The sequence below is a fragment of the Chinchilla lanigera genome, unplaced genomic scaffold (genome assembly GCF_000276665.1).
Source record: "Chinchilla lanigera isolate Chin_1 unplaced genomic scaffold, ChiLan1.0 scaffold00049, whole genome shotgun sequence".
NCBI lineage: Eukaryota > Metazoa > Chordata > Mammalia > Rodentia > Chinchillidae > Chinchilla > Chinchilla lanigera.
The window spans coordinates 3,228,035-3,250,065 of NW_004955450.1; the positions used below are offsets into that span (position 1 = coordinate 3,228,035).

At 49.7% G+C, this 22,031-nt stretch overlaps 1 protein-coding gene across 2 annotated transcripts in view; it reads left to right on the top strand.

Annotated features, from left to right (window-relative positions):
• The window catches only part of Edc3 (enhancer of mRNA decapping 3), a 56,784-nt gene extending 34,885 nt beyond the window's left edge, over positions 1 to 21,899 (top strand). For both annotated transcript variants that reach the window (XM_005393549.2, XM_005393548.2), the window contains exons 4-7: positions 2,498 to 2,833; positions 15,314 to 15,467; positions 17,856 to 18,073; positions 19,838 to 21,899. In XM_005393549.2, the coding sequence (XP_005393606.1) occupies positions 2,498 to 2,833; positions 15,314 to 15,467; positions 17,856 to 18,073; positions 19,838 to 20,172 (1,043 nt within the window). In that variant the 3' untranslated portion in view covers positions 20,173 to 21,899. The remainder of the gene's footprint in view (positions 1 to 2,497; positions 2,834 to 15,313; positions 15,468 to 17,855; positions 18,074 to 19,837) is intronic.
• Positions 21,900 to 22,031: the final 132 nt, after the last annotated feature.

The window sequence follows — 22,031 nt, forward strand, 5'->3', positions numbered from 1 at the left end:
ATTCTCTTGATCGGGGTGACCGCCATAGGAGGCATTATCCTTAACACACAGGTTTTTTTGTTTTTCTTTTTATGAGTATATGTTTGTGACACATAATGATTACATTCAGCTTGGGTTTGATCCATATACATATAGCACTCTGACCATTTTTACTTCCCCTGCCTCCCCTCTCCCTTCTTCTCCAAGGTGTAGGTAAACTACGTTTTACGTTAGTGTGAGTCAGTGCCACAAAACAGTGCTTCAGTCATCAGACCATGTGTATGATGGTGGTCACGTAAGATTACTTGAGGACCTTGTTGCCCTTTTATTTTGTATAAGTACACTCCATGATGTTCATATAAGATGAAATCACTGTTAACAACACATTTCTTAGAATGTATCCCCATCATTAAAGGATGCATGACTGTATTTTACAATTCAAAAAAGGATATGGTAAATCTACCTGCATGGAGAAACTTCTTGTGGAACGTTACATTTTCTTGAGATGTCTCAAATGTGGGCAATGATTGGCTAGAATGAAACCTCAGAAGGGCACCAGTTTCCACAGCACATTAAATCCATAAAGTTTACTTTCTCACTGTGCTTAGAGAAGACTACTCAGTGTCATGTTTCTGTATTTCAGTGGGTGCTTTATATATCCCTAGGGAGGATGCTCCCTAGGCCAGCACCTATTTCCTTGTTTTTAGTTTGATCTAATACCGAGGTAGTGCACTGGTAACTCTTAAAACTGGTCTTTTCCTCTATGTGTGTTGTTGATGGTATGCTAAGTTATCCTACCTTGTACTTTTTATACCTGTTCTCCCATTTGTATCTAGCTCTGCTTTTTCATCCATATATATATATATATTTGTTTGTTTGGGTTTTTTTTTGTCTTTTTGAGATGGTCTTGCTATTTAGTTCAGGCTGGCCTTCAACTCACTTTATAGCCCAAGCTGGCCTTGAACTCACAGCCATCCTCCTGCCTCAGCCTCCCAAATGCTGGAATTACAGGCATGCACCACCATTCTTGGCTTCTCGTCCATATTTCTATGGCATTTTATATCAGCTAGTTTCATGAATCAAATCCCATTGTGTTTTCAGTGTTTGGATCCATATCTCTCCTCCCTTTTTGAGCGACATGGCTTGATTGTATACATTGTTTCTAGCACCTGCCTGTGCCACACAGCATGCTGTCACTGAATCATTTGGCAAGTGATTGAAAATAGAACCCTGAGCTCGGTGTGGTGGCACATGCCTGTAATCCCAGCAGGTAGGAGACTGAGGAAGGAAGATTGCTGAGAGTTTGAGGCCAGCCTGGGCTACATAGTGAGTTCCAAGGTAGCCTGACCTGCATAGTGAGACCTTGTCTCCAAAAGGGGAAAAAAAAAGAACTCAGCCAAAACCTTAGAACTCAGTTTAGCTTTATAGTAGCTCATAATCCAAGTTGTAAACGGTATCCACTACTTTCTCCTCTTCATTTTTTTAAAAACCTAAATCATGTCTTCAGTGCCAGTAGTCTTTTTCCATATGAATATTTGTCATAAAGAGAACTTGAATGTTATATTTGCATCATACACATCTTTCAGAATAATTACTATAATTGATGTTGCAGTGTTGATTAATTTGTTAAACATTAACTGACTGCCTAGAAACCCTACTGGGAATGCCACAGCAGTTTTCTGGAACAGCTAGTTTGGAGGATTCTGTGGGTCATTTTGCCTTGGCTGCTAAAATAGTTGTTGAGCAACATATAGTAACTGCATAGTCTCAGAGACAGAGCTCAGCTGGCTGCTCTACAGTTGATGTGCATCTTGGTGTGGTCTCTGCAAGATCAGCTCAGTATTTATTCAGTCTTTGATGGTTCAGGAGTTGCTTACTGAGAAGAGATAAAAGGAGGAGGAAGGAGATCATATTAACTGAAAATTCTAAAGTCAAGTTTGTAAGTCAGAATACCAATTTGTACTGGAAGGTGCATATTGCATAAGAGCTTCAATCTCTTGTCTAAACCAGGGAGTCCCTCTTGCAGGGGCCTGTCACCTGAAATGAATTTAAAAACGAGAATGTTGCTTGCTGGGTAACCACTCAATTAAGTGCCCTTTCAGTACAATCTTCCTGTGAGCTTCATGCTTCTAGGACTTGGCTGGACCTTTTACTTTGGGGGAGGGAACGTTTTTCTCTTAAATGACTGCAGGACATTCAGACTCAAGCCACCCTGACCTATGGGAAGAGGCAGCTGTTCTTGCCCTTCTATATCTTTTCTGATGGTAACTTGTCATTGCCAGTTTCCTTGTAGAGATAGAACTGTTTATGATTTTCAGGAGTATTTTCTTTCATATGCATTAATGAGCGAATTGGATAATACTTTTTGAAATATGTCAGTCCACATGAGAATCATTGTAGTTTTGTAGCTTACTGTTCCCTCTGATTCCTGTTACATGCTCCATAAAGAGCTAGTATTTGGTCCCTTTTTCCCCACTTTCTTCGGATATATTGATTGCAGTCCCTCTTTTTTCTCCAGGGTCATCTAGCAGCAGGCACCCAAATCAGGCAACTCCAAAGAAAAGTGGTTTGAAGAATGGCCAAATGAAGAATAAAGATGACGAGTGCTTTGGGGATGACATTGAGGAGATGCCAGACACAGATTTTGATTTTGAAGGGAACCTGGCCCTTTTTGACAAGGCAGCTGTGTTTGAGGAGATTGATACCTATGAGAGGAGAACCGGTACCCGTTGCCGGGGCATCCCAAATGAAAGGCCTGCTCGGTACCGCCATGATGAAAACATCCTAGAGTCAGAGCCCATTGTTTACCGACGGATCACAGTGCCCCACAGTGTGAGCAAGGAGTTCTGCACAGGTGAGTGGCACCTTGCCCCACGGGCTGCTCTGTTCTTTCTGTTATGCTTGAGACACAAAGACCCGGTTTCTGAGTCAGAATCTTGTCCTAGGAATTGACTTGAGTGGCTGGGTCATTTACCCAGTGTTACTGTCTCTTGGGGATGCAGCCAATTGAGCACTAGAACACTATGGAGGGGAAGTTTCTTTACATTTATACCCTGGACCTGGCAGGATATGGTCTGTTGTTTATTTGGTATGTTGTGATTAACAGTTAAAGCGCAGGAACTGAATATCTAGATTCAGAGAAGCTTCCCTGATACTGCCTATATATTTCACTAAAAATTCACTTCTGTTTTACTGGTTATTTGCTGGTGCAAATACAGTTGAAGATGGATGATTGACATCACTGAAATTAGAGTGGATTATATTTGCTTGCTATATACACTCATCCCCTGGCAGCCTGCTCAGTGAGAGTTTAGCTATCACAGTTTTTATGTAAGAAAGTTACGCTGTGCCAAGCATAATGGCGCATGCCTGTAATCCCAGCACTTGGGAGGCTGAGGCAGGAGAATCCTTGCGAGTTTGAGCCCAGCCTGGGCTACAAAGTGAGTTCAGGCCAGCTTGAACTGTGTAGTGGAACCCTGTCTCAAAAACACACACAAAAGAGTTGTGTTTTAGCAGTTATGCTGGCCACTATTTTCTTACCTCAGTGAGTTTACTCAGATTTTCTAAGCATTAGAATCTTCTCTGCAAGCATACAGCCTATGCAACAGCTGTGGCAAGGGTGGTTCAACAGCTGTGGCAAGGGTGGTTCACCTCATTCTGCCCCCCATCTCTTTCCCCAAAACTTCATTATTAACAGGGCATCTTGGAATATGGTTGGCAGACATTTGTACTGAATGATGCTGAGAGCTAATGGAGAAATTGTAATCATATAGTAAGCAGAGAAGGGAATATATTTTGATTTTGGTTTAAAGGAAAGGTAATTTTTTTTTTCTTTTTTTAGTTTTTTTGAGACAAGGTCTCACTATGTAGTTCAGGCTCATCTTGAACTCGCTGTGTAGTCTAGGTGGCCTTGAACTCAGTGATCCTCCTGCCTCAACTTCTCGAGTGCTGAGATTACAGGCATGCACTACCACAACCAACAGGAGAGTAAATTTTGAGTGCTCGGAGTTGGTATAGATTGAGTTAGGGAGACAGCATGACTGAATTCAAAGGGGAATAGAATTGCTTTTGGTAGACAGCATAGGACTCTGCTGTATTTAGAAGCCTGTATTAGAAGCTTGTTTGTGGGTGCTTTTTTTCGATAGTCTATCTTTCTCTGTGAAAAATTTTCCCTCCCCCCTAGTCTATTTTTTCTCTGTGAAAAATAGACTGTCAGACTAAGAAAGACTGTGAAATTGTTCCAGGGATGATTTCTTTCACTAGAGGACTCTGGTGTGGCCATGCCTCTTTACTAAGGACATTTCCTTAAGTAACAGTGTAACTGTAGCCTTGATTTTTACCACCTGTGTAAGGACAAACACCCTTCCTCAGAATCAGGCTTAGTTAGACAGATAGATCCTAAGCTTTTCAAAGGCAGTTACTGTCCATTAGGTACACTGCTCCTGGACTTCCCACTGCCCCTCCATCCCTTGGTTGTAAAGCAAGCTGCTCCTGCTGGGAGTCCTCTGTCGCTGTAGTGTTTGTGGTACCACCAAAGTTGCTGAATTATGCAGTTTGTCAATTCCTGAGCTTGGGAAAATTACAGTCTGCCTTGGAGTGAAGTGGCTAAAAGAGTGAGAACAGAATCAAGGATGTATCTCAGATCTAAGAACCAGAGAAAACATTTGCTAAAGTAAACAAAACAAGAGGTGAAAGCTTTTCCTATTACACGCTCTACCTGCCCGTCTTTATCTTCACATCTCTTTCTTTTCATGATGGAAGGAAAAGTTTGTCTTCACATGAAACTATTTACTAAAATTGCCGTCCATAAACATGTTACAAACCACATGTACTGTTTGTACTTGGCCAGGAACCAAGGTGTGGCATCTTGTGGTCTAGTGACCAGTGGTATTCTGCTGGCACCTGACAGTGCAGGGACAAGAAGCCCTGTGGCCTCGTTCTGTCAGATTTTTCTTGTTGACAAGGAGTAGGAATAAATCCCTTTTGTCAGGCAGGGTCTTGCTGGAAATAGAGCAAGCAGCAGTTATGTTGCCAGCAGCTTCTCCATAGCTAATTCTCACCTTTGCTCCAGCTGCAAGGCTGAGGCCTCGAGCACAACTTTACTGAGCAACCCTTTCCCAGTTGGATCTACTATTCGTGTTAGGATCCAAGTAAGGCAGCATATCTAGGCTTTTTGGAGAAACAGTCTAGGACCATGAATTAATAGGTTGCTAGGTCATCTCGTGCAGTTTTCTTGTAACAGACAAGGACTAGAGGCTCAGGGGCAAGGCTCTTATCTGCCTGCTACCATGTCTCTTTTTTCTCTTCTGAACACAGATAAACTGAGGTAGAAAGAATATAGTGTAAAATGATGAGGGGAGTTCAGTGGCAGAATAGATTCTTTCCTCTCAACACTTGCTCAGTGATGGACCAGTGTGGCTCAGCAGTTTCTAGGAGCAGCTGGACACTCTCCAGGCTGTGGTGCATATGGCATGAAATACTAACTGCTTTATTTTCTGCTAATCCCCAGAGTAGCAAAAGAACATGTCTGTCACCATTGGTGTGGTTTGGGTGGCTGCTCAGGTTGTCATATTGACTCCATGCTGCGTGGTGGTCAGCAGTGTCTAAGCCACTGTCCAATAACTACTTGAGTCAGTTGTGGCGGTAGTAGTGGGACTGTGTTCTAATGGTCTGTTGATTGGGAAAACATACTCAGGAAGAAACTAAATTTAGCTCTTTGTTCAACCTGAATCTTTTTTTCTCGGAAAGCCCTTTATGTCCTTTGGCAAGGCTGCTGTCTGCCCTGCCCTGTGAAATTAGGTGTCCAGCAGTCAGCTCCTGAATTGATCAGGGTCTCTCTGGATCTAGACTTGTACTTTGAAACTTTTTGGAAATAGTCTTCAGGTACACTTGCTGACACAGAGGCTAAAGTTGATTTAACTATAAAGTGCTTGATGTGTGTGAATGTTGTGTGTTCAGTGGTGAGAGGTCCCCAAGGAACACGGCTTAGGAGAGTGGTGACACTTCAGGGAAGAATCTGCCCCACTCTTGTGGTATTCTAGAGTGAAAACTTAGCACACTGTGTTTATCATGTGGAAGTCACTGAGGCCATCCTTGCCTGCATATCATTAAATGTAATAGGTGACAGAAAGATGGCCTAAATACCTGCAGTCCAGCCAGGGTGTGGACAGTGAGTGCTCAGGTGTGGAGAGGCTGGAGCAGGACAGATGCTTTGCAGCATAGGCAGGTATTGCTGGGTAGCTTTGTGGTAGGTTGGTCACTGGAGGATTTGGCCAAAGGCAGAGTTTGTGTGGGGCAGTAGAAGACATTAACAGTAGCTTTGGACCAGAGCACAGAGGGCCTCCTGTGGCAGTGCTATCCTTGTCCTCCAGCCATAGGGAGCACCTGAAGTGTTTGGGTGGGAACGTTACCTGACCCCGTCTCTTAGGGAGACTGGTCTCATGCTAGGATTCAAAGTAGAAGGAGGAGAGTTCCCATATAAGTGACATGACTGACACACCAGGGTTTGGATGGCAGGCGGGGGAAGGGGCACAGTTGTGAGAAGTGACGGGAACTCAGCAGGCTGTGGTGATGGGAAACGGGGGGACAATGGTTATGTGAGCAAGAACACTGAGGCAGTGAGCTTGTGTGGCAGGAAGAATGGTAGTGAGGCTCCAGCTGTCATTAGAGTATGTGGTTTTTGGTTGGTTGGGTGTTTTTTTTTGTTTTTTTTTAGACAGGGTTTTGCTATGTAGTCCAGGTTGGCCTTGAACTCATGAATTTCCTCCTGCCTCAGCCTCCCAAGTGCTGGGATTATAAGCATGTGTCCCCACGCCTGGCAAGTGTGTGGGTTTCTAAAGGGCTAAGTTGGCAGTGTTCAGTGGTTTTTTTTTTTTTTTTCTTTCTTCTGCAGTGCATTGTAGCTGAGCCCAGAAGAAGCAGATAGAGAATTGCCATGCTAGGATAGAGATGCAAGGTATAGCTACAAAAAGCTTCAGCAAGGAAGGCCCTGTAGAGTCAGGGACTCGAGTTAGGAGGCCGCAAGAATGCTACCGAGCCTGCATCCTTCCCTGTAAAGTGAGGTAGATGAGACCGTCAAACAGCAGCTAGTACAATGCCCAGCTTGTAATTGTTACTAAATACGTGACTGTACATGTGAATTATGAAGCTGCCCTGGTAAGGCTGTTAGAAAGTGTCAGCATTTACAGAATATCCACTGAGTCCTAGACCCTAGATGCTTGACCCCAGGAGCCCTGGGGAGCCATGGTCCTCACCAAAGAGGCCTGGAAGTATGGGGCAGCCAAGTGCTCAGATGCTTAACAGCCAGCACTCAAGCACCATTCTGAGCCCTTCCCTTGTTCCTTTCACTTAATCTTCATGGCATTTCCATGAGGAGGGATTATTGGGTTCATGGTGTTATCTCTGTTTTGCTGGACCTTGGTGTCACACTAAATTCTTTTACACTATACTGAGGATTGAACCCAGAGACTTAACACTGAGCTGTATCCCCAGCTTTTTTTATATATTTTGAGAGAGGGTCTTGTTAAGTTGCCCAGACAGGATCAAAGTTGTGATCCTCCTGTCTCAGCCTCCCAGAGTGGCTGGGATTATAGGTGTACACCGCTATGCCCAGCTTCACTAAATCTTGAAGTCATGACTTCAGAGTCACTTGAATTCCATGTTTTGTGGGCTCTGAGGAACTTCTCTGTGGACGAGTACTTCCTCTAAGCTATAGAGAGCCAGTTTATGTTTGAAATCCAATGGGAAAATTACTGGAATTCTAGCGAGTTAATTCCAATCTACCACTTCCAGGGTGATGCATGTAAGAATAAAGGGATGAAGGCATATTTGTAGTTGTGGGGAGCCAAAGGGTCCTAAGTTGAGCTAGAACGATGGCTGACTGGAACAAAGACATCAACCCAGGGCCAAACCCAGATTTTATTAATCTGTGAAGAGGGGAGTGGCTTGAGAATGAGTGATGGTGAGAGTGGTGGGAAGTAAAGGAAGTACATGAGAGTTGTGAGCTGGGCTAGGTAGGAGGCCTGTAATCACCGCTGCAGTATACACATAGAGATATGCAGAAAGAGTAATCTGCATAACACAATTGGAGGCAGTATCTAATGTTTTGGGGTCTGGGCTTCAGCTCTGATGTGTAATCTCTTATGTCCTGGGAAGTCATAGCGTCTTTTTTTTTTTTTTTTTTTTTTTTGGTACCGGGGATCGAACTCACGACTTTGCGCTTGCCAGGCAGGTGCTTATGCCACTGAGCTATATCCCCAGCCCCCTATAGCGTTTTGTATTGAGGCTCCATCTTAGCCGACAGCACAGCATAGATGTGGAACATGGCTCTCCTTCCTGCCTAGGTCACGTATGCTTCTTGGGAGCTATGGGACAGGGCAGCACTGACCTGTCCCTTTGTTTTAAAGACTACACATCAGTACCTGGGCTAGACCGATTTGCATTGCTTTAAGCCAGTTGAGGGGATTAGGAAAAATCCTAGCCAGCTCTGTACATATCAATACGTGGAAATAGGGTCAGGTTTACCCAAAATGAGATAGTTGCTCTTCTTTCAAGGAGAGTCATCCAGATGGTCCTCCATACTTGGGTGGGCAGTTTATAAACCTCCATATGTGTCACTGTGGCAGCCGCCTGTCCTCAAGTGTAGTACAGAAGAGTGCAGACGGGAGGCAGCAGGTGCTCCTGGTGCAGCTGTCCCACCTGCCTTGCAGAGGATGACTCCTTTGGACGGTGATTCCATGCTGTCTGCTGGCACCTGTGAGCAGGGAGACCTGAGCTGGAACTCTTGATCAGTGGCTCAGAGGCTCCAGCTGAGGTCTGAGTGCTGCACTCCAATCTGGTCTCTTCTGCCTCTGTCAAGGGAAGCAGCTAGGAAAGCCAAGGGTGGTTGTTCCTGCTGCTTCAGGGCTCTACTCTTCCCTTTTTGCCTGGGAAAGTATTTGAGCCTCCTTGAGGACGGCTCCTCCTCTCAATACAACTCTGAGTCACTTTGCAGGTTGGCAGTTGTCCTCGGCAGCTGGCGTTCCATTCTGCCTCTGAGTCCTGGCCACTTTTCCTCTTGTTTCTGGTCGCATAGAGTCCCTCAGAAACTTTCTAATGCTTCTTACATGTTTTTTTTTTTTTTTTTAAATCTCTACTAAGTATTTAGGAAACTAGTTCTGCTGTGTGCACTTGAGTTGCATGTGTGTGTGTGTGCACATGCAGGTGTGTGTGTTCAGAGGGAATTCAGGAAGAAAGCAGTTTGAATTTTAGAAGTGACTACTGGCAGCCAGGCCTGGTGGTACATGCCTATAATCCCAGCTACTCAGGAGGCTGAGGTGGGAGGATTATGAGTTCAAGACCCTGTCTCAAAAAAAGAAGAAAAAACATGAAGAAGTGGTCACTGAAGAATTTCAGCCCACAGGCAAGGAGGCCTCCCTTAGCAGCTATGGTACTCCTGAAAAGACTCATTGCCAAGTGGTAAGGTGCCGAGGTGTCAGGTGCAGCAGTGCTGGTTGTCATCTCATTGCCACTTTAGGCCGTGGGCCCAACCCTACTGTGCCCCCGAGTCCCAGCTCAGTCTCCTGGCCTCTGCTCAAAAGGTAGAGGAACTGCTACAGGGAGGGCATTATGAACTGCAGCTGTAAGAAGTCCAGAGTAGGCGGGGTTCCAAACCAGGACGTGGGTGTGCTGTGTTGTGCTTCTCCCCGAGCATTGCTAATGAGCCTGGCCTCAGAAATTGTGTCTGTTTAGGCAGACTGACAGCCACCTGATTGGTTTGGGCAACCTTGAGAGTGCATGAAGTAATTGTCCATTCGGCTTGGAAACCTTCGGAGTTTCTGGGCCCAAGGAATCAGGCAGATGGTTGTGAGAGACCTGAAGGGTGGTTGGCAATCTCCCAGGGCTTTAGGTCAGCCAGTACTGTTAAGGTAGGTGTTTTGGCTGGACTGTGAACCCAGGAAGGAACTTTGTGCTTCCTGTAGGCATTCGGCTGGACAACTGCTCACAGCAACTTGTTGCCAGACCTCAAGAGTTTAACCTCTGACTAAGGAGAATCTAGAATAGTGATGGTGAACCTTTAAGAGACTGAGTGCCCAAACTGCAACCCAAAACCCACTTACGTTTTGCAAAGTGCCAACACTGCAATTAAACCTGAATATTGAGGTATTAGTTTAGAAAAACAACTCATACAACTTGTCATGATATTGCAGAGTGGGCTCTGTGTGCCCACTGTGGCACATATGCAGTAGGTTCACCACCATTGATCTAGAACCTTATGGCTTGTGGCCTGCTGGCCTGAGGGTTTTTTTGTTGTTGTTGTTGTTGTTGTTGTTGTTTTTTGAGATGGGGTCTTCCTATGTAATTCAGGCTGACCTTGATTCATTATCTAGTCCAGGCTGGTTTTGAACTTGTGGCGATCCTCCTGCCTCAGCCTCCTATGTTAACAACTCAGGTCAAGCTGGGCTTGGTGGCACGTGCCTGTGATCCCAGCACTTGGGAGACTGAGGTAGGAGGATGGCTGTGAGTTCAAGGCTAGCCTGAGCTATATAGTGAGTTCAAAGCCAGCCTGAACTATATATATAGTGAGACCCTGTCTGAAAAAAACAAAATGAGGAAAAGTTGCTAAAATAGTGTGGTAAACATATATACACTCCTAACGTTTGGCACATTTACTTCAAATATATACGCACCTATAGCGTACATTTCTGAGCCATTTGGGATTTAGTTGTGCTCATCTTTACACTTCACCCCTAAATTTTCCACATGTATTCAGTAGGATGTATATTCCTCTGCACAGCCACACAATAGTATAAGTTTGCTTTTAGAGATGGGCCTTTTGGCACACACCTATAATCAGCACTCTGGGAGGCTGAGACAGGAGGACTGCAAGTTCAAGACCCTGTCTCAAAAAAAAGTAAGATACCTAGGGACATAGCTCAGTGCTAAGGTTTAGTTTCCAGCCCTCCTCCCAAAAAGATCGCTCTGGGGAAATTTTTGTTTGTTTCAGTGTCTTGCTGTGTAGTGCAGCCTGGCTCTGAACTTGTTTAGCTCAGGCAGGTCTCAAACTCATGGCGATCCTCCTGCTTCAGCTTCCTGACTGCTGGGATTATAGGCGGGCACCACCATACCCAGAAGGACATTTTAAAAAATACTATGAAATATATGTTTATGTGTAACACTTTGTGAGTGGCCCAGTTTGACCTTCATGGCTGCATTCTTCCCAGTCATTGTGTATTATAGTTGCTGTGCTCCTTGTCTTTCCTTGATCTGGACTTGTGTCTGCCAGAAGTGTTGTAGGACACTATCAGTGAAGTTGGGCCAGTTCATTTCCAGAAAGTCCCTTAGAATTTCCTTTGATTTGGCCCATGCAAAGCATAGTATCTAGGATTTGGATGAGGCTGCATGTTAGGGTATCAGTCATGCCGGGGCCACTGTCAATTAGTCCCATGATCCCATGATCAATTAGTCCCATGATCCTTTACTGAGGTGATCACCAGGTTTTCGTCACTGTAAAAGATAATTTCCTCCTTATGATTAGTGAGTTATCTTACTGATTCTTTACCCTGGAGTCTGAAGCTTGTTCCTTGCAGCTTTGGCCTGGAGGAGTGAGGCCTAGTGTGGACAGAGTGGGTCTGGTTGTTGTAGCTGGAAATGGAAGGGTGGACGTAAGTCAGAGACAACTTTCCCACAGGTGTCTTGGGTGACAGCTAGGCCCTTCCCCATGCCCTGAGGCTGACCCCAAGTCTGCTGTGCAGGTTTCCTTCCCACTTGCACATTGGTTTAACACATGCTTAGTGGCCTTTGTCCCGGGCACCATCCTCAAGTACCATGCTAACCCCTTAGACTCAGGGAGATAAGGAGGACACTGTCCCTGCCTGAATAAGCTTGTAGTCCATCAAATCAGAGAGGCCAGAAAGTAGAAGGACATCACCCACACGTGTGTGAAATACATGAAAGGGAGAAAGGGTGTGGAAACAGGATGAGACCTAGCCCTGTGGAGGGCTGGCATAGGAGAGGAGAGGGAGCCAGGGGAACTAGGAGTATTTAGGTACCAGAAGGTAGCCAAGGTGACTGGGGTCTGTGGAGGTCAGGGCCCCACAGGTGAAGACACAGTAGACTGAGCCAGATCATGGGAGGCTTCAGGGCCAGCATGTAGTGTGGGGGTGGGGGGCTGTACTTAGGCTCCTGGTAGCAGATCCTCCTTTCAGGGAGGCACTGGACGGCAAATGGCATTTTGTGGCAGCTTTAACTGAGATCTGCAGGGGCTGTCTTCATGGCTGGTCTGAGAGGGTTTTGTACCCAGAGGAACCGGTGTGATACCAGCACTCACTCGGTGGCTAGTGCAGGATGAGGTTGGGTGCCACTGATCTAGTGGAACTCTGTGCCTTCCAGTGAGCTCTGTCCTCATGGATGAGCCCTGGGACACATGCCTTTCCTGTTGCAGGGCACACCTGTGTTCATTGAGTGAACTCTTGAGAGGTTGTGTTGTCATGAGGGTCTCGTTACCCAGCAGCAAGGGTGGGTGGATGTGGAACAGAGGGACACTTTGGACAAGGCCTACAGGGTGTCTTGGGTGGGGAGTGCCACAGAGGATGTGTGTGGTATGTGCCAGGGCCAGCAATGCAGCGGTAACATGACCAGGGCTGGCTGCAGTGGGTATGTGCTGTGGAGCGAGCCATGTGGGGAGGAGGATTTTCCTGGCTGCACCCTGCATGCTCAAGCTGTGTCTTCCATGCCCTAGTTTAACACAGTCTTGAGGAGAGCACTGAGTGTCACAGACTGGTTATAATTATGTCTCCCTGTTCTCCTAGCAGCTGTAAAATACATACTATTCTCCAGGGAAACCTTACCAACAGCATTCACTGCCATGATGCCTGAACAATAAGGAGTTGCCTTCCAACCCAAACATTGTTAGGCTTTGCCCCTGTTCAGGCTCTGGCGGTGCTATTGTTTGCAACTTACACGCTATGTTCTTGGCTCCCTTCCTCTGGAGTTTAGTTTACTCCCTGTGCCTCTTTCTGATAAGCTATCCACTTTGTTGAACTTGGTATGTAAGCGTCCAAAGGAGCATAGTGTGGGGCCTACCCATTCTTTTAGAAAATCGGAATCCTAGACCCTGCTACTGCAAGACCGTGAGCAGCAAGGGCTCTAGGCCATGGGTTTCAAGAATATTCCAGTTCTTTAGCAGCCCAGTGCCTGTCCTCCACCCCATGCTGGGGAGGAGGTGGAAGAGCCTGCTTCCCCCCATGGCATCCCCCTGGCCAAGGTGCAGTGAGCTCTCTCCCCTAGACCCTGAGTTTGTAGCCCTAAGTGAGGCCAGAGGAGAATCTTGCAGAAACGGCTCCTCTGGTCCCAGGGAGCCTGAGAGCAGGGGCACTGCCTGCACCCAGACCCAGAAAACAGGCTTGCCCTATGGGTGGGAGGCCAAGCCTCACTGCCCTGAGCACTCAAACCCAGCAGGAAGAGCTGTGATAAAGACAAGGAATGCAGAGACGGTTAAAGCAGAGCTGTCCTTTGCGTGACTTCACAGGTGAAGACCATGTTTGAAGTTGGGCAGGTGCGTGACTTGTCTGACAGGTTTGAGGCTGTTAGTGATTTAGAACTCATGAACATTCAGTCAGCTTTTACACACTGCTATCAAGGCCTCCTAATTAGTTCTGATAATATTGCGTGTCTGAAGCAAGCCATAAAAATGGCAGTTTTAATCGGTTGTTGACATGCAAGGTCAGGCTGTAACCTCGAGCATCCTGCCAGCTGGATGGGCCATCAGCAACTGACATTTCAGAGAGCAGTAGAAGAGACTCCGTCCTTCTGGTGATGCTGTTTGTTGCCTTGGTCCCAAACAGAACTAGACACAGGCAGATAGAAATACTCAGCCAAGAGGATAGTGTATTCTGACACATTTGCAGTTTGTATTATTGTCTTTATTCGGACACAGGCCTTGGTGCTGGAGGATTGGTCTCTGTCCTTGGCTTCCTAGTGCCAAAACATGCAGCCATCCCTCTTGCTGTGCGATGCTCGTAGTGATGCAGGGGGCTGCATAGCTGATAGACGTGTTGTCCTGCATGACCCGTAGGCGAGGCCGGTTTTCCTCTCTGGGGCCTGGAAGAGTGGGATGGTGATTCATGTACTGAAAACTTCACTGTGGATTTGGGCCTGTTCCAGATCAGTACAAGGTTTGCAACACTGATAGGTTTGTGCTCTGGATGCTGAGCACTCAGCTGTGGATCACAGTAGTGGGAGCAAGTGGAGGAGGTGTTTATGGTTCATTGAAGCAGAGGACCTAAAATAATGTCTGATCCCCCCAGACAGAAGCAGGCTCACGCATTCTCACAAGACCTGTTCCAGAGAAGTTGTGCATTGTCCCCTGTCAGACAGCAGAGCTGTGGGGTCTCTGGCAGGGGATCTGCTCCTCAGGGCTGGCTCAGAGGCTTTGGCATTTGTAAGATGACATTGGCATCCTGGAGGGAAGGAGACTTGACTGTTCAGAAAGAACGGCCTGTGCAGGTTGCAGCTCAGAGTTTGTGGTTTCTCTCCCGTCGTGCATTTCTTGAGATGGCTCTGAGGTATCCTTACGAGCTGGAACTGAGGCACATGGCAAAGATGTGGTCTTCCTCAGTACAGCAGCTGCTGCTGAGTCCTTCTGGTACTGTGCTTCAGTGACAGATCCTCCACCCCCTTTGTGGAGTTGTTGTGGTGGATAAAAACTGTTGGGGTTTTCTAAGTAGCTTAAAGCAAATCATAGATTACTTGTGCCACTTTTCTTTCCTGTGGCAAATTGGGTCACACTCACCCCACTGGGGAAATGGGAAATTATCTGAGAAAACAAGTTGTTGGCTGAACTTGCTTAGCAAAGAGGAATGGTTGAGTAGTAGAAAGAGAGAGGAAGTGGGGAGTAGAGAAGCAGCAGGAGGCTTCCTGCCTGGAAATTGATGAGAAAGCAAGGGTGGGGGGGTCCCCTAGTGTCTGCCCCACCTCTGGGAAAGATGGGCCTGCAGGTAGGGACAGCACCGTTCCTAGTGTCGGGAAAGTGTGTTCTCTTTGTGGGATGAACAGGTTACTGTCACATGCTGGTGACACCAAACTCGGCACAGTGAATTTGGCCTCCATGGTTTGAAGCTAAACTACTTGGAAGGATAGGTCTGTCCTGCTCCGTGGTGATCTGGACCAAGCTGTTCCTGAGCTCACCATCTACTACTTGAACTCTAGGGTCTGTGGAGCATCTCAGTTCCTGTGAGCAAGGCAGGGAAACGGTGGGCCAGTGAGGGTTGGTCTTGGGGATGGAGTAACTCTCATTTGTGAACCTGGTTTCCCCAGTCACTCTCTCCTTCTCTCTTCCCTTCCTTTGGAACGGCAGACTCTGGCCTGGTGGTCCCAAGTGTTTCCTATGAGCTGCATAAAAAGCTGTTATCTGTGGCAGAGAGGCATGGGCTGACCCTGGAGCGGAGGCTGGAGATGACAGGTGTATGTGCCAGTCAGATGGCGCTGACCCTCCTGGGAGGACCCAACAGGTGAGTGCTTTGAGACTGGCAGGGTGAAGGTGCCCGGTCACCCCACAGTGCCTCCTGTCAGGTGTCTGTGTTTGCCCTGAAACCAGCTGCTGGAAGTCTTCACTCTCCTCTTCCCTTCTTTTTCTGACGGCAGCTGTCTTGAGGTTCCTGCTGACTCAGAGGCTTGCCTTCTAGAAGGCTTCAGGGCCTGGCCTGGGGACTGACTGTTCACTGCCAGTGTCTGGGATGCCAGTCAGCCCTAAGTGTCACCCTGGAGAACCTCTAGAGCCATCCTGGCAGTTGGCATGGAAGCTGGGGCTTGGTGCCTTCCCACATGCCCTTGCTACCCTGTGCTTTATTTATTGTGATACTACAATAAATACTGAATACTTTTGATACCAAGTACCAGATCTGTGCTTAGTACTGGAGGTGCAAAGAGCAAGACACCACTGTTGCCCACCACGGCCCCAGACGATCTCGAGAGGACAGTGCTGGGTGGAGGAAGCCACATTCCCAGAAGTTGCAGGCTGGGCTTGGGCAGAGGCATCTCCTGCTTCTGAAGCAGTCTTGGTCACAGTGGCCTTGGTTCAGGTGGATGTGAGGTTTCCCTACGAGCCCCCACTGCTACCCAGTAGAGGGGAGTGGCTATTACGCCTGTCCTTTTGGGCCCACTTCTGGCTGTGCTGGCTCCTAGGCAGGGGCAGCTCCTGTAAGCAGCTGCATGCAGTGCTCTTTGGAGGTCTGCCTGGGTGCCATCTGCCTCAGTGGGCCCCTTGGGATGTCAGGTGCCAGCTAAGGTCTTTCACCCAGCAGTTGGGGAGCTGAGCTTGGTCATTTGAGCCCAGGAGTTCAATCCCAACCTGGACAGCCTTGTCTAAAAAGCAAAACATACCCAGAAACAGCAGTTTGGGGACAATAACCAGGCCACATGCCTCCCTAGCAGGCCACTGGGGGCTGGCTAACCCCTGCCCATCTTCTCAGTCTGAGCTTTCAGAGGTCTCCTCGTCTTTTGCCGCCGCCTCTGGCTCAGCTTGAAGTAGATCCATAGCAGTCCTGAAGCTTGATGCGTGCTGGCTGCTGTGTGGCTTTGCACAGCACTTTTACATGGCGGAACTTCCTCTGCTCCCTGTAGGGTCACTTCAGGATACAGATTGCAGCATGTATTGAGATGCGCACGCAGCAGCTCAGGGAGCTGCAGTGCTGCCTGGTAACCCTGCTGGTCTTGTTCCAGTGCTGTGTGCCCCATCTGCAGCTGACCATATGGGTGCTGGCTCGGCTTTCATTCTGGTGAGGGGGGAGGGTGAGGAGAGCGCCCACGGGGGCTGGATGGTGGGTCCGATGCCACAGCACTCCAAGGCTTCTGAGTGAAGGGAGAAACTCTCACCGTGGTTCCTCGAGATGCAGAAATGATGGAGAGATTGAATGGTTTGGTCTGTGTTGCTCATTTCCTCAAAATTTATTTGGAAAAAGAGGTCATGACGCTCTTCTGTGGCTTGCTGACATCTGTTGTCTTTTTGCCTTTGGAAGACTAGGCTTGTCACTGTCCCCCCAAGTAGGGACCTGGGCCTTCCTGCCCTAGCAGCCAGCTGTGTGGCTGGGAGCCAGGCAGTTCCAGGCCTCCTGACTGGTGGCTGCTTTGAAACCAGAGGCTCTCAGTTCTGAGGAACAGGAGACGAGGTGGCTGCTTCATCCCAGGTAGCGCCACCTAGATGGTCAAAATCAGCTGAGCAGATGGTGTGACAGAACCACCAGGATGTGTGTGTCCTTTGTGTACACGGCGTGCCGTGAAGCCGGTGCTGGTGACAGCTTCAGCTTCTCCTGAGAGCTCACTAGCAGCTGAGTAAGAGAATAGAGATTGGCAGGAGCAATTTAGGACTGTGCTAAAGTGTGCTTGATCGTTCCTTGGGAGCTGAGAAGAGAGGAGTTGGTGTGGCCAGAGTAGCAAGCTTTAAGCTGGACCTCAGAAAACGATGGGGGATTTGACAAGGGAAGGCCTGCTGGCAGGAGGTGTGGTTTGAGCCCGCGCAGGGAGAAGAACCTTACTAGTCTAGTGCAGGTGAGAGTGAGGGACAGTGCTGCTGGTGTGCAGTGACATTAGGAGCACAAGGAAGACTGTGGAGGTGGAGAAGTCACTTTGCCAAGTGAAGCTTGTCCCTAAAGGGTCACATAGGAGGAACCATCAGCAAGGTTCTGGCAGCAGCGTTGCACATAGTGGGCTCCCTGGTGGCAACCTCACTGTGAAGGGACACTGCAGTGGGGGTAGTGGGAGTGGCACCCCAGGGCCCTGGCCCGCTGGATCTAGACTTTGTGAGCCCAGAACTCAGTGAGAGCAGAGGGGCAGCTTGCCTAATAGGCACGCGAGGATCGGCCAGTCTGCAGCCAGTGACTGCGTCTCGCTCTGTGTTCCAGGCTGAACCCCAAGAACGTTCACCAGAGGCCCACTGTGGCCCTGCTGTGTGGGCCCCATGTGCAGGGGGCCCAGGGCATCAGCTGCGGGAGGCACCTGGCCAACCATGATGTGCAGGTCATCCTCTTCCTGCCCAACTTCGTCAAGATGCTGGAGTCCATCACCAATGAGCTGTCTCTCTTCAGCAGGACCCAGGGCCGGCAAGTGTCCAGCCTCAAAGGTGAGTCCCAGGGCTGGGTGTAGCTCAGCATTGGAGCACTGGCTGGGTACGCTTGAGGCCCTTGGTCTGTACCCGCTCCTGCCTCCTGCCTCAGGTAGTGGGATGTTTTGGTAGTGCCACCCAGTGGTGACGGATGGAAAGGCAACTCAGGCTCTAGAGCAGTGGTAGTGAACCTATGGCATGAGTGCTGCAGTAGGGTCTTTGTATCGTTGAAAGCTCTAAAAGGTTTGCCATAACTGCTGTAGAGTCTTGGCAGCGCCCATTCCCATCTCTTGCCCTTCACCCTGTCCTACTTGCTCATTTCACACCTGTTTGTGGGCCAGGCACTGTTCCTGCTGCTGGGGATGTGGCAGCACATGTCTAAAATCCACCCTCTGTGGTGGTCAGGAGAGAGCCATGCTGGAGGGCTTGGGGAGGAGGGCTGGCAGAGAGTCAGCCCGGAGGTGATGTGCTGGTGCAGCCCAGTTCCCCTGAGGGCAGGTGGTTGGATTCGGGGTGTAAGAAGCTGCTGCCGTGGACTGGAGCTCATGGTGGCTGTGCCCAAAGTATGGACACGGCTGGGTCCTGAGTCAGTTCTGCCATCAGCACGTTGGGTGTCGAGAGAGAAGGGGGCTGAGAATGGTGCAGGGTTCAGTCTAAGGAGCTGTGGTGCTGTCACTGGGGCTGACCCAGGAGGGGCAGTGGGAAGATCAGAACCTCGATTGTGGTGGTGTTGGGTACAGTGTGGAGAACCAGGCGGCCTGGGCTATGTGTGTAGAAGTCAGGGGCTGAGAGCCCAGCCAAGGAGGGCGGGAGAGAAGCTCCTGAAAGCCAGGTGACAGAGGAGCGTGTGACGGCTGTATCACAAGCCACTCTAGGCCAAGTTGGTGGGGAGGTTGGCCCTGCCTTAGTAGCATGTGCCTTTGGTGACCCTGACAAGGCCGTCATGTGGGCAGAGTGTGGCAGGACCGGGTGTGAGAGTTGGGGAGAAGACTGGAAAGACAGCAGTGTGCACAGAGGCCTGGCCAGCAGCTCAGGCCCCTTGTGGGCACACAGAAGATACCTGATGGCTCCCCAGCCCTGACTCCATGTACTGGCAAGCACTGAGCGAAGAGTCTAGTTTGTGTGTGAGGAAGAACAGCGCTGCAGGCTGGGAGCTGGTGCCTCTTCACGGACAGCTCCTTGGCCTTTCCAAAGGGCTGCCTGTCCCGCCGGCTGTGCGAGTCCGATCAGGGTGATGACCTTGGCTGTGGCCTGAGCCCTGCTCTCTTGGGTTGCCCCAGACAGCTTGCTGAGACCCCTGTTCCTATGCTGTTCAGGGCTCCTTGAACAAGCACAGGAGCCCTGTAACAGCTGGCTGGCTGTTTCTCTGCATTCCCAGGGGCTAGGGAGCAGGCTGGAGAGGGCAGGATGCTAGAGTAGTCAGCTAAGCTCGTGTGCAGTCACTGCTCACTATCATAGTCCCACCACTCCCCTTTCTTCTGGACTCTGAGCAGTCTTTGCTGTGAGGGTGACCCCACAGTAGACCCAGCCTTCCAGAATTTGTGATGCCCCTCGGGTTGGTCAGATGTGGGTTCTGCCTTCAAGGTGGAAGGGTGCAGGACTTGTCCCTCGGCAGCCTGGGAACCCCATAAGGGCAGTGGCCTCAGTCTGACTAGGCTTGGAACCCTTGGGCCCGCACCTGGCCCAGCCTGGAGCGGGCATCTGCGTGCTATCTGGGCCCCAAGCTCTGTTCTGCATCCTGGTCTCTGCTCCGGGTTCTACACAGCACCCTTTCCTCCGCAGATCTGCCCGCCAGCCCTGTGGACCTGGTCATCAACTGCTTGGATTGCCCTGAGAATGCCTTCCTGCGGGATCAACCCTGGTACAAGGCAGCAGTGGCTTGGGCCAACCAGAACCGGGCACCAGTGCTCAGCATAGACCCTCCTGTGCACGAAGTCGAGCAGGGCATTGATGCCAAGTGGTCCCTGGCACTGGGCCTCCCCCTGCCACTTGGGGAGCACGCAGGTCGTGTCTATCTGTGTGACATCGGCATCCCCCAACAGGTCTTCCAGGAGGTGGGCATCAGCTACCACTCGCCCTTTGGCTGCAAGTTTGTCATTCCCCTGCACTCTGCCTAGAGCCCTGCTATCAGCCGATGATGGACGCCTTAAGGATGTGAAGCTTCATGGGCCTTGCTGTACAGTTTTTCTGTTTTGGGTTGGTTTCCTTCTGTGAGATAACAAAACACAATGAAAACTGGCCTGTTGCCTGGCAGTGGCTGAGCACCAGGTACCTCTGCCCCTCGGGGTTTGTTTACAGACTCAGGCAGTTCTGACTGTTCAGGGTTACAGTGCAGGTGGCAGTGCCTTGGAGAACTGGGCCTCTGTACCTACACTGCTGGCTGTGGACTTGTCCCCTGCTTGCCCAGCCGTAGCCCTTCATCGTCATGTGATGGTCACGTGCCACCTGTCACAGCAGAGGGTAGTCACGAGGGGCTGTTGTCTTTCTCCTGAGCCAAGCCAGGTATTGTGCTGGGTTTTTCTAGGTCTTTCTATCCCACCTCTGTGAGAGGCAGGAGACAGGGGCTTAGAATGGTTGCACCATAGTGGGGTCTGTTGGCTGTCTGTGGTCTTCGGCGCAGCTCATACGAGGTTATGTTACTGGGGAACCACAGTGCCCATATTGCCAGCAGTGCCCACCCTGGCTGGTGGGTGTCTTTGTTGAGTCAGGCCAAACGGCTCGGTGCAGCTTTAAGGTCCAGGGTTGGGGAGGCCTGGGGCAGCCTGGTGCTGCATGAGGCAGCTCCTGGTGCTTGTTCTAACCTGTCCCCCCATCATGCACACACAGCCCACTCTTCCATCCCTTCTGCCTGTCCCTCAAAATGCTCCCCCATAGCTACCATCCTAGAGCAGGGGTGTATCCCTCTTTCCTAGGCTCCTCCCCAGCGTTTCGGTCTGGACTTGGCTCTTCTGGTTGTCACTCTTGGTATGTAGGCTTGGGGCAGCAGCTTGTGTCAGAGATGCCCAAAAAAGGCCTGGCCCCAGGTGAGCCCATTGGTGGGCAGCTCGTCGTCGGATCCCGGAGGCCCAGCCCCAGGACCTACCTGGACCGGTACTGGAAGCAGGTGGAACAGGGCCAATCCTGGAGCCCTGGGATGTGTGTGTGTGAGGGTGGGACATGCAAGTACATAGGACTTCAGGCTCCTTTTGTTTTGCCCAGAGTGGCTGAGGGGAGGTTGGGAGGGAGGGTGGGTGGGTTGGGGCAGGGATGGGCTAGCCGAGGATTGTGGTCACAAGGCTGTGATGCTGCCCACTGGCAGAGTCTGGAACAGATGCAGAGGGCTGGTCCCTCCCCTCTGATCATTCCTCCACAGTGTGGTCTCTAGCAGTGGGAGGAGGCCAGGGGCCAGTGTGCCTTGCTGTGCCTGTACCCACTCTCAGGGCCAGGCAGCTCTCAGGCCAGGCCCCTTTCTCCACAGGCAGGGCTACAGTCTGGGATGCCAGGTAACAGGCACTAGCAGGCAGTCATCGTAGGGCCTGGACTTACAGGTCTCCTGTTGGTTGTGATGACCTAGAACCCTGGTCTGACGACTGGTAGTGCCAGTGCACTGTCCCTGGGTGATGGCCTTGTTGAGACCACTAGGAGTTTGTGCCCAAGCCTCTTTTCTCCCCAGGTGGCAAGGGGACCTCCTTGCCTTCAGTCTTGGCTTCCCGAGATATTAAGATGGGCACAGTTCCCTCTCCCTTCTGTTCCTCTCAGAAGCTTCCTGGCCAGGCCCCAAGAGGTTCTGACAGGTAACCAAGCCTGACATTTGTGCAGCTCTTGGGAAACCAAAACCAGCACTACAATAAAGTTGAACAAGCAAGTTCTGTGCTATGTGAGCTGCTCTGTGGGTGGTGACGGGGTGCAACTTCCCATCAGGAGCCACCCTATCTGGCTGCACCTCAGTGGACCCCAGTACCTTGGATGCCAACATCTTGCAGGACAATTAACAACC